The sequence below is a fragment of the Chiloscyllium punctatum genome, chromosome 11 (assembly GCF_047496795.1).
Source record: "Chiloscyllium punctatum isolate Juve2018m chromosome 11, sChiPun1.3, whole genome shotgun sequence".
Lineage (NCBI taxonomy): Eukaryota > Metazoa > Chordata > Chondrichthyes > Orectolobiformes > Hemiscylliidae > Chiloscyllium > Chiloscyllium punctatum.
In genome coordinates this window covers 34,541,696-34,553,220 of record NC_092749.1, presented here as the reverse complement: position 1 = coordinate 34,553,220, position 11,525 = coordinate 34,541,696, and the positions used below count along the sequence as shown (strand labels likewise).

General features: G+C 39.9%; 1 protein-coding gene across 1 annotated transcript; it reads left to right on the top strand.

The window, feature by feature from the left end:
• The first annotated feature begins 1,646 nt into the window (after positions 1-1,646).
• Positions 1,647-10,998, top strand: LOC140482884 (epithelial cell adhesion molecule-like). Its single transcript, XM_072580608.1, has 9 exons — positions 1,647-1,975; positions 3,917-4,030; positions 5,776-6,031; positions 7,104-7,169; positions 7,852-7,912; positions 8,486-8,587; positions 9,185-9,397; positions 10,374-10,424; positions 10,518-10,998. Exons 1-9 carry the CDS (start codon positions 1,912-1,914, stop codon positions 10,560-10,562), a joined length of 972 nt encoding a protein of 323 aa, XP_072436709.1. The 5' UTR covers positions 1,647-1,911; the 3' UTR covers positions 10,563-10,998.
• Positions 10,999-11,525: the final 527 nt, after the last annotated feature.

Here is an 11,525-nt window from a genome sequence, read left to right as displayed (position 1 = left end):
CTAATGGATGTCATCATCAACAGGAACAACCTGTGTATATATGAAGTCTTTAATGAACTGAAATTGCTGAAGGCACTTCTCAGAAGGTTTATAAGAGTCTATGAGATCATGAGGCTAAGGAATGGTATAGACATGACGGTGGAAATGGTAATTCCCAATGAACTTCACTGTGGGGAAGTACACTCATTACAAGAACTAATACGGAAAGACAGTATACTAGAAAACATACATATATGTTAAAAGTGTAGACAAAATTAGAGATCACATCATCCATATGTACTTTTTTTCTGTGTTTTAAGATGGCACTGCAGAGTGGTGACGCTATACAACACTTTTCATTGCATTTTGTAACAAGATACACGGGACAATAATCAAATTAAAAAATATATTGAAATCTTAAAATCCAATTGATAAGGTGGTCCAAAAGGCGTGTGGTTTACTTTATGAAAGGCAGCAATTGGGAGGGGAACCGAGAATGTGTTGTCATAGGCAAATCTAGATGGAACAAAGGCAAATATCAGGGTTTCAGCAGCAGATAAGTTGAAGCAACGGGTGTGTTATAAAAGTGGAAATAGTCATTGTATGAAAACTGCATTTGAATCAATAGTCTATCCATTGTTCATGATACTACATTGTCATGAGACTCCACTACATTGGGATGAGATCAAATACAGATAGATCACTTTGCTATATCCCGCCATCCAGTTCAGTCTATGACCCTGACCTTCCGATCGCTTTTCCCACTTTGATTCTGAGCTCTCTGCCTCCTAAATTGCCTCCTTAATCGTAGCACTTCATATCTCCATTAGAGACTTCACAACCTTCCAGATTCACTGTTGATCTCAATAACTTCAATTAACCTTTGCTCCAGTTTTCTTTTCCAGACAGTAGCTACTGTCTTGGTCGCGCCTTAAACCTCCTGTACACCCATCTTCCGTTTAATCCCATAATATGCACAGTCTCCCTTTTGTTAGTGAATTCTGACTGCCACTACTGACACCCCCCCCCCCCCCCCGCCACTTTCGTTCTCTGTATTTAAAATCGTTACACTCTAAATTCGTATATTTCTGACCGAAGGTCGTTGACCTGGATTACAATAACTCTGTTCTTCCACCATGAGGTCACCTAAATACTGCTTCGATTTGTGATATAAATTTATCCATTAAACTACACTTTCCTTCATTAAAGTTGACACACGGAATGAATTGGTTCCTGATAATGCTTTTTGAAGACATGGATGATTTGATTAAAATGATTTTGTCTAGGCCCCTGGGTGACTGAAGATCAAAACGAATGTAAACAAAACCATTGTTTGGATCCACATCATAATTTAACACAATCTTTGTCTCAGAGTGATGTATGCAATGATTCAGTGTCACGTCCTTGTCAGTTTCTCCATGTTGTGGGTGGGGTGAAGAATTGCAGACTTTTTTAAAAAAAGTGTATATATTTTGTTCCAAAATCTCAGAGAGAAAGATGTGATCACGCCCTTCTCGTTTGGAGGAAGAGACAAATAAGGTATTGCAGGGGGTAGTGAGTGAACCGAAACGCTGATGTTACCCAACAGGAGAAAGGCTGACTCCAGTTTCAGCAGGTAATGAATTGACGTCAGTTGCAGATGGTATAAATACCTGTCTCTAGATAGAAACTGGTATTGAGGTTGTAGCAGCGGTTTGAGACTGTTCTGAAAAGGTCTACTTCGCCTTCGTCATATTTGGGATTGTTCTAGTTGGCGTTAAGACAGCAGTTGAAGAATTTCCTTTATTTTAAAAGTGAAGAATCCGGTTACTGGGAAAGTTGGAACTTGTGCCTAAAACTTTTGTCGCCTGTTAGAAGCAGGAGAGCGGGGACTGGGCGTTGTGAAGAGATTCTGTCCGAGGTTTTGTTCTGTTGTGGTTGTAACCGGGGAAGATGCGTGTCCTAGGCTGGCTGCTTCTGGCAGTGTTGGGCGCCCTAGCTCAAGGGCAGGGTGAAGGTAAGTGTTTGAGTAAAGCTGGCGCTTTGTTCTCTAGGTGTGGGTTCCACTCAGGCCCAGCCAACCTGGACGCTAAAACAAGCTTGACATTATCTCTTTTTTTTTAAAAAAAGCTTTATCGTTATGTATAATTCATTTTTCAACTTCTTTTAAAAAAAGAGGTGTTTAGTTTGACTCGATAGAGTTCATGGGTTTCGAACCCTTGCTTTCCCAATTGTTCTGGATTTGAGGGTTTCACCTCTCGCCTCTCCATGTTTGGAATGGCGAGGTGGGGCAGACGACAGTTCCAGCGCTGGCCGCTAGGTCGCGCCAGGGGTGACGCGTAATTCCTTTATCTTCCGTTACAGGTCGCTTCCAATCGCCCCTTAATGAGTTATGGTTCAGCCAAGTGTGAGATTTTATCTGACTCTTTAAGTCGTTTGGGGATCCACAGCTCAATAACCTTTTTTAGATCAGTGGTGCTGGAAAAGCACAGCAGGTCAGGCAGTATCCCAGGAGCAGGAACATCAATGTTTTGAGCAAAAGCCCTTCATCAGGAATAGAGGCAGGAGGCCTCTAGGGTGGAGCGAGAGAAATGGGGTGGGGGAAAAGGTAGCAAAGAGTACAATGGGGGTGGGGATTGAGGTGATGGGTGGAAAGAGATTGGCAGGTAGGACCGGTCATGAGCACAATGCTGAGCTGGAAGGTTGGAACTGAGGTAAGATGGGGGAGGGGAAATGAGGAAACTGGTGAAAACCACATTAATGCCCTGGGGTTGAAGTGTTCTGAGGCAGAAGATGTGTTCTTCCTCCCAGGTGGTGGTGGAGGGGGGCCCAGGACCTGCATCTCCTCTGCAGAGTGGGAGGGGGAGTTGAAATGTTGCCCCATGGGGCAGTGGGGGTTGATCAGTGCGGTTGTCCTGGAGATGTTCCCTGAAGCACTCTGCTAGGACGTGCCCAGTCTCCCCAGTGTAGGGGAGGCTGCATCGAGAGCAACAGATCCAAATGACACTGGATGTGCAGGTGAAAGTTTGGATGTGGAAGGCTCCTTTGGGGCCTTGGATGGTGGTGAGGGAAGAGGTGTGGGTGCAGGTTTGCAATTCCTGCAGTAGTAGGGGAGGGTGCCAGGACGAGTGGTTTGTTTGGGGGGTGGACCTGACCAGGTAGTCAGTCTTTGCGGAAAGCATAACTTTTGCAGTAACCTTTAAACCAAGCCAGATTGCTGGAGGAACTCAGCTGTTTTAGATGCTGCCTTGACCTGAGTTTCTCCAGTAACTTGTTCTTGATTCCAGCATCTGCAGTTCTGTCTTATAAATTTTTGGAGCCTGAACACACCTTCCATGAGCTGTATGCATTCCCTCACCCCAGGCCCATCCCCATTATCGGCTTTTCTTTCTCTCTGGCTTATGATCTCTGCCTAACTTTTTTGCTCACTGGTCTCACTATTTTTGCTTCCTTCCCCTGTTGTCCTGTAAATCACCTTTTTTTTTTTCTGAGCTACCACTCCTTTTAAAGAAGGGTCACTGGAATCAGCTTTCTCTCATGAATGGTGCCAAACCTATTGAGTTTCTCCAGCAACTTCAGTTTTTTAGATCTGCAGTACCTATAATTTTTTTCTCGCTGTATGGTTGCCCCTCTTGTATGTGTTGCGTTGAACTTTGGGAACAAGAGTCTGTGACTTCCTAAACTTTATAGGATAATTTTAGGTAACCACCTTGCTTTTGAGTAAGAGTAAACTATTTAGGACTGAAACAAGGCAAAATTTGTTCTTCTGGCAGATGCTGCCAGACCTGCTGAGTTTCTCTAGCATTGTTAGCTTCTGATTTCCAGCATCCACCATCTATTGCAATATGGTGAGAGAATTTTGAAAGGGAGAATTCTTCTTTCTGAAGAAGGTTGCAATTGGTCTTTGAATTCAGTTATGCAACAATGAGCCTGAGCTAACACCTATTTTGTTTTTCAGACTGTCCAGTGTGTATGACCAACCGATATACCAAATGTCTACCAAATGGAGATGGCTGTACCTGTACATTGCAACTATCTGAAAAACTTAGTCAACCAGTCAACTGCAGTACATGTAGGTATTTTTTAAGGCTACCTTTAGTGTTTAAGCTGTGGATGAAGATCCTGACCATTATAAATGTATCTCCATTTTCTGTTGTTAAATTGCTAGCAGTGATTTTTTTTTTCCCTCTCTACCTTTATATTTCTGGATTATTGTGTTTCACTCAGTTACTTTCTCAAATATTCCTCACAACTGATTCATTTGCTTCTTTAGAATTTGTGCATTCATATAAATTCAAATCAAAAAATGCTGCATCAGGAGCACTGCAGTAAAATGCATTTCCAGTCTAAATCACCTCGTGGTAATATTTGGTCACAGTACATCCGCATTTTATTGCATTTGTGTAGTGGGTGTTGGTTCTCAGGAATAAATTTTTACTTGAGCATGAAGTTTTTAAGTGGGTTTAGAATTATTGTCCAACTTTATCTTAAGTTTGCCTGAGACCTAGGACTAGTCTGTTCCCGTGAATGCTGTTAACTTTTAAACAATTTCAGTGTTACTTTTTTCCAGAGTTTGTTTGCTACTCAAATGTAGAGTCCTAATTGTCCATTTTGCTGTGTTTCATGCATGACTCCATTTTAGTGGAGTCTTTAGTGTTGCTTTTTATTTTGTATGCTTGTGGGCATCACTAGTCAGCATCCATTACCCAATGCTACTTCCACTTGGAAGTGGAGATGAACTACTACAGTCCTTGTAGGTAGAACTTACGGAGTGGAGATCACAATGACTAGTGACCAAAAAAAGGAATTGTGAAGACCACTTCTCAGTGAGATTTGCTTATGCACTCCACATTGCAGAACTTGAAACCCCTGTTGTGACTCATGTGTCGTTAGAAATTGAGTTGCTCACTTACTTGATTAGTGCTTTATTGGCAAAGCAATCCTTCCCTCTGGCTTTTAGTATACTGGGACAGATGGAATCCAAAATGAATTTAACTGGCACTTGTGGCTAGAGAATGTAGTAAACCAGAGTTAAGTTTGAGGAATTGCTACTGAAAGTGGCTGCATAATGTCATTGAAAACAGTTCCGAGTAACTCCAAGTTATACATTATACCATGTCTGATCTAGTTTGGAACTAATATAAATCAGCTAATGTTGCCTCTTTCAATTCAGCAGCAGTAGAGGATTGAAGTTTCATTTTCTAAGTCTCGTTTATAGTGATAAAGATAAAAAGCTTGGGTAATAGATGCCAGTATTCACTACACTTGAGTGAAGGTGGTGTAGTTGTGATGTCACCAGGCTAGTAATCCAGAACACCATCCTAAAGTTCTGGGAACACTGATTTCAATCCCACTGTGACAGATATTTTGGAATTAAAAGCTAGCCTAATGGTGACTACTGTTTGTTTCCACTCCCACCCCACTGTACCAAAAAATCCAGTTCACTGATGGCCTTCCAGGAAAGGAGTACTTGCCTGGTGTAGGTTACATATTGTTCCAGACACATAACAACAATGTGCTTGCTGTTCTGTGAGCAAAGCCAATGATACACACATCCATGAATTAGGGTCTTTTTTAAAACTTGAGGCAAGTGAGTTCTTGAGTACATTGTCAGCCAATCAAACACTACAGTTATTATTAATACCTCACAGGTTGAGGGAGCTGATCGTAAAATAGAGAATCACTAGTTCCTTAAATTTTGAATAACTTAAATAATTCTGGAAATATTCCTATAATACAATCTGTGGACTAGATATCTTGTGTAAGAAACTCAAATTGAGCTATTAATTTATGAATTTCATCTTTAAATCCCTTTAGTGACCAGTAAGTGCTGGATGATGAAGAATGAAATGTACCGATTGAGAAGTGGCACTGGAACTCGCAGAAAGCCCACTGAGCATGCCATGTTGGATAATGATGGTATCTATGATCCTGATTGCAAGAGTGACGGCACATTCCGTTCCAAGCAGTGTAATGGGACTAGCACCTGCTGGTGTGTAAACACTGCAGGTGTTCGAAGGACTGACAAGGCAGATGATGATATCGAGTGCCCTGAACAACCAGTTTCAACTTTGTAAGTATTTTGCTGGGGAGTGGGGGTAGTAAAGAGGATATCTGTAGTCAGTGGCTCTGAAATGCCAAATGTAGCCCTTCAGCTGCTCCTAGGTGTGTGCAATATCATCCATATGTATGTTGTGTAATAATGGTATAATTGTCCTGCAATTACTTGAGCTGGTGAGGAGCTTGAATCCTTGTGTTCATTCTGTCAGCTAAATGAAAACACTCCAGGTTTTATTAATAGGCATATGATGCATCCAGCTGACACCTATTCAGTAAGGTTGGCAAGTGGAGTATAATGTGAACTTTCTCACTTTGGAAGTTAGAATAAAAGAACACCTCTAAATGGAGAAAAGCCACAACACTGGGAACTTGGGTGTATCTGAGCACAAAACAAAAGTTAGCGCACAGGCAGCAGATAATCAGGAAGGCTTATGGAAAGTTGGTCCTTATTTCAATGTGGCTGGATTATAAGAATAAGGAAGTCTTGTTGCTGCTGTACAAGGTACTGGTTAGATCATACCTGGAGTACCGAACAGATTTTCCTTTTTTTTAAGGAAATGTATTTTATTGGAGGTAGTTCAGACCGTTCATTGGAATGATCCCTGATGTGGTGGGATTGGTTTATAAACCAAGATTAAACCAGTTGGGACTCTGGAGTATAGAGAATGAGGTGATCTGATTGAGACTCTTGTTTGTTTCAAGGACCTTGTCTGGTAAATGTTGACTCTTTCATGGAGAGTCTAGAATCCATCTGACTTGAGGGATATCAATTATCATGGAGATGAGAATTTCTTGAGAGCTGACTCTTTGGAACTCCTGCCACAGCAATGGGAGCAGAGACCCTGCATATGTAAGGCTGAAAGGGTTTAGGGCAGGAATGTGAATGATCCTATTGAATGGTGGAGCAGGCTCAAGGCTGGAACTTTTTCTGCAAGAAATAGGAACCCAACTAGTGGTTTGCCATTTTAAAATAGGCAGCTTTTCATATTTAGTGAATTCCCCAAATGGTTTCCAACACTTTTTTATTTAGCTGATTCAACTATCTAACTAAACCTTGCTTACTAACTCTTCCTTTTTCATTGCAGTTGGTTTCAGATTCAGCTAAGGCACAAACCCTTAAATAAAGAAGTGGACGAAATGAAACTGAAAAAGTAAGCATTACTACTTTTAATATTATCAGGTACTGTGATGTCAGGTATGTACTTGGTACGAAGGCAAAAGTTATAGGCTTCAAATCTACTAATGTCAGCTGACCTGTTAATATCCTACTGAAGGAGTGGTGCATAGGAAGAAGATCTTCTTTTTGATTGGTGGTTTTTTGTGTAGTGCCACACCATCTGTTTGAAACAGAGGATTCCACTCTTATTCCCCTCAGTGTTGTTGGAGTTTGAGAATACTGTTCAAGAGAACATTAAGTTTCATACAGGAAATACTTTTTTTCCTTGCATTATTATATTTCCCAAAGTATTGGGCATGAAGTCTTAACTTTTTTGTTTTAGAGCAAGTTTGTTCTTAGACATTTAAATATTTGAATCACCACTAACACCAGAGATTGCATACAGTTCTACCTTGAGCAAACTTGTTGTACCAGTATCTAAGACCTTGGAGTGAGGCTAATGTTATGCAAAGATTACTACTCTGTAGGTCACATATGAAACTGGATTGAGACTCTAAATTTGTCAGTGAACTTGCCATTTTATCCTAGTGATCTGAACACAATAAAACTGTTAGAACATGGTCTTTAATATGGACTTTATTTTCTATGTATTGTATTAGTATGTTTTTGGCTAATGTATTTGCATTCTGCTTATCATTCCTAACTACTTTCAACAGGGCTATCCAAGATGTCTTTGCTGCTTACCAGGTGGACCCAAATTACATCGAGAAGATTGAGGTAATCAAACAAATGTAGATTTTTTTTTTTGTCTTCACTTATTGTGATTTAACAACAGTTTGCAAATATTTAAAATCCTGTCACCAAATGCCAATGTGTATAGATCAAAGAACAGTTAAATGCAGACTTGAATCCAGTTTAATCTGTTACTGAATGGCAATATCTGCAATTATTGCTTAAAGGCTATGTTGCATAAATAGCTTTTACTGCTGATTATAATGAAACCTCTTGTAGAGTACTGCCATGTAGAGTACAGTGCAGGGATAAAGTTTTAAATTGATTTGTAATTGTGGGGGAAAACTAGTTTTTGACTGAGTTCATAAACATCAGTATATTACTGAAGAGCTATTCTGGCTTCCATCGGCAATCCAAACATTCAGGGACTAAGTGATGTCAATGTAAAAGGTAATAACAAGGTCATCCACTGTATTTTTGAGCTTTTGGCTAGCTGGCAGTAATATAAAAATTCTCTAAACTGTCCTTCTACTCCAGGTTTTGTAATGTTCACGATTTTTGTCAGTTGCATTATTCTTGACTTTAAAACCAACTTTGAATTCAAACTTTGTATTATAGTATCATGCAGAAGACCGTTATATAACTGTGGACTTGAAACAAAATGTGACCGTGCAGTCACCATCTGATCTTGCTACTGCAGCCTACTACCTAGAGAAGGATGTAAGTTGCATTGAACATTCTTGTCAAAGTAGGTGCTAATTATAGGTCACTCTTCCTATCTAGTTTGGAATAAAAATTTTCATTTAATAGTCAAAATACAGGGAGATGGGAGTACTGGCCCAGGAATCCATAGGCTCAAGTCCTTTCTAGGGAAAGGAGTTCAAATTCCTCTGCAGGATCTGGTGGAACTTGAATTCAGTTAATAAATCTGGAATACTTGTGCACTTCCCCCTCCCCAAGGAAGAATCTTCTGTGGCTAGATCCACAGAATGTGGTAGAATCTCTACCCTCTGCAGTGACCTAGGAGGACCAATTTCAAGGGTAAACAGGGATGAATGACCAAATCTAGTCTTGTTCTATCCCTTACTTGAATTCTTCTATCCATGAAGAAAATTCTATTCATTCCTCTAATGTAGAATGGGTTGGTTTCGGGATGATTACAATGAGGATTTGAACCTAATTCTTTATTTAGGCTAACGAGCCTTCACTTTCTAAAACTGTATTTAAATGCTGAATGTGACTCATGATGGTGGGTTTTGATTGGCTGCAATGCAACATTTTTACCTGTGTAACCCTTCCTTTTTCCTTCCTTACCAGGTCAAAAGTAACACCTTGTTCTCTGATCAATATAATCGATCAATTCAGGATGACGGGGTCCCATTTGATGGAGAAAAGCTTAGTTTTGAAGAGGCCTATGTGTATTATGTTGATTCAAAGAATCCAGAGTTCTCCATGAAGCGAATGACCCCTGGCATTATTGCTGTCATTGTGGTGATCTGTCTTGCCATTGTTGCTGGACTTGTTGTGCTTGTAAGTATAAACAGAACTTGAATTTATTTGGTGCAACGTTACTCATCAAATGAAGTGCTGGATTGAGAATTTTTGACTTCCCCACTCTGCCAAATTGGTGGTCTTTAGTAATTACATTGAAATTGAGTTATAGATGACAGGATGTTTAGATCTGTGTAAACAACAGAAATCAGCATAAGAGGAAACATCAAAGCTATTTTACAGTTGAGTCCACAATGAATTTGAGGAACATCTTTATTTTCTGAACCTACTTATTCAGAGATGTTACACACCTGTAGAGCAGGTGGGATTAAGTGACCCTATTGGTCCAGAGGCAAAGACACTACCCGCATGCCAACCACCCCCCCCCCAAACCAAGTGAGACTAAGTTCCTATTAGATGCTAGCTCACTGAGACCAACATGTAGCAAGTGCACGCAGGGCTGAACTACATCAACCAAGCTTAGTGAATGGAAGACTTGGTCCTGTTCCTAAGACCTTTTTTCATTTTGTTTTTTTTCTTTGGGATATACATGTGTTTTTAAGGTGCTCATTGCACTCAACTGATGCATCCTCCACCAGTTCTGGGAATCTGAGGAAAAGTTGGGTGTGTATATGTTGGAGTTAGGATTTTTGTTTTATAAGAACATTCTGAGGATTTGACAGTGGATGTTGAAAGGTTTTACCCTGTTGAAGAGACTAAACTGAAGGGGCACCATTTAATGACTAATAGCTGTCCATTTTCAGATGGGCATGAGAAATTGGGGTTGGGTCCTAAACAACTGTTAGTCAATATTTTTAAGACAGAGGTAGCAAATTCTTGACTAGTTTATGGGGTGGGTGGCAAATAAAGCTACTCTCATCTGATCTGCAATGATTTAGCACTATGCTGGATGATACTTATTCCAAATTTGTATGTTAATAAGTTTCCAAAACAGTACTTGGCAAAGTATAAGTTTCAACTTCTAAAATTCAATATTGGCTTATTTTTCTTCCAGTTCTTTACCAGAAGGAAGGCTGCTAAGGCCCACATATATCAAAAGGCTGAGGTACGTTTTTGTTCTCTACCACCTTGAGTTGAAGTTCTTCATGTAGCTTGTAAAAATACTTCTGTTTCAATGTTTGCATCTCTTTCCTTACAGGGAAGAGAATTGGATGAAATTCAGAAGCAGCAGCTGACTACCTAATCTTCCTGGCAAAGATGTTAGTTGCAGTCTCTCTTGCTCTGAATTTGGGAGATTATAAAATGAGACAATGCAAGTGAACAGTCTCCTGGTTTGGGATTCTCTACAAGGTTGTTGTGCAGATCTTTAATTTCTGTTCATTTTGAACTTAATTTAACTGCAATCCATCCTTGTCATGCATTTGGAAAGAACTCTTTTTAGCTGGTACTGTTACTGGACATTTTCTTCCCACAAAGGGAGATGGAGACAATATTGGAGTCAGCCATTTTTTTATTGGGTTTTAATGATTTTTGTACTTCCTCAGTCTGGAATTTTAATTTCTTGGACTGTCATTGTTTTAGGTCACTGCTTTTGTACTTCAGTACTGTTATTGAAGTATAATGTTTAAATGGCTTTGTAAAAATTTAATTTTTAATAAAGACTGTTTCAGTTTTCTGAAGTGGGTTCATTATTCATTTGTAATGATGCATTGAGTTTTGATTGCAGTCCTTTTTTTTTTTTCTCGCTTTGGCATTGCCAAGTCCCTGAATTGAGCTGCTTCATCTTGTATTTTATAACCTTCCACAATAACACTGAAGATGGACAAGGGAGATCCAGTAGATGTAGTGTACCTGGACTTTCAGAAAGCTTTATCAAAAGTCCCACATAGGAGGTTAGTGAGTAAAATTAAGGTGCATGGTATTGGGGGCAAGTACTAACTTGGACTGAAAATTGGTTGGCTGATAGGAAACAAAGGGTAGTGATAAACAGCTGCATTTCAGAATGGCAGACAGTGACCAGTGGGATACCGCAGGGATCCGTGCTGGGATCGCAGTTTTTTTTACAATATGTTAATGATATAGGAGATGATATCAGCAATAACATTAGCAAATTTGCTGATGATACAAAGCTTGGTGGCAGGGTGAAATGTGAGGATGTTAGGAGATTACAGGGTGACCTGGACAAGTTAGGTGAGTGGTCAGATGC

Coding starts and splice junctions, on each gene's coding strand:
- LOC140482884 (XM_072580608.1), top strand. CDS start 1,912: ATGCGTGTCCTAGGCTGGCTGCTTCTGGCAGTGTTGGGCGCCCTAGCT. Junction 9,398..10,373: donor TTGCTGGACTTGTTGTGCTT/GTAAGTATAAAC, acceptor TTTTTCTTCCAG/TTCTTTACCAGAAGGAAGGC. Junction 10,425..10,517: donor ACATATATCAAAAGGCTGAG/GTACGTTTTTGT, acceptor CTTTCCTTACAG/GGAAGAGAATTGGATGAAAT.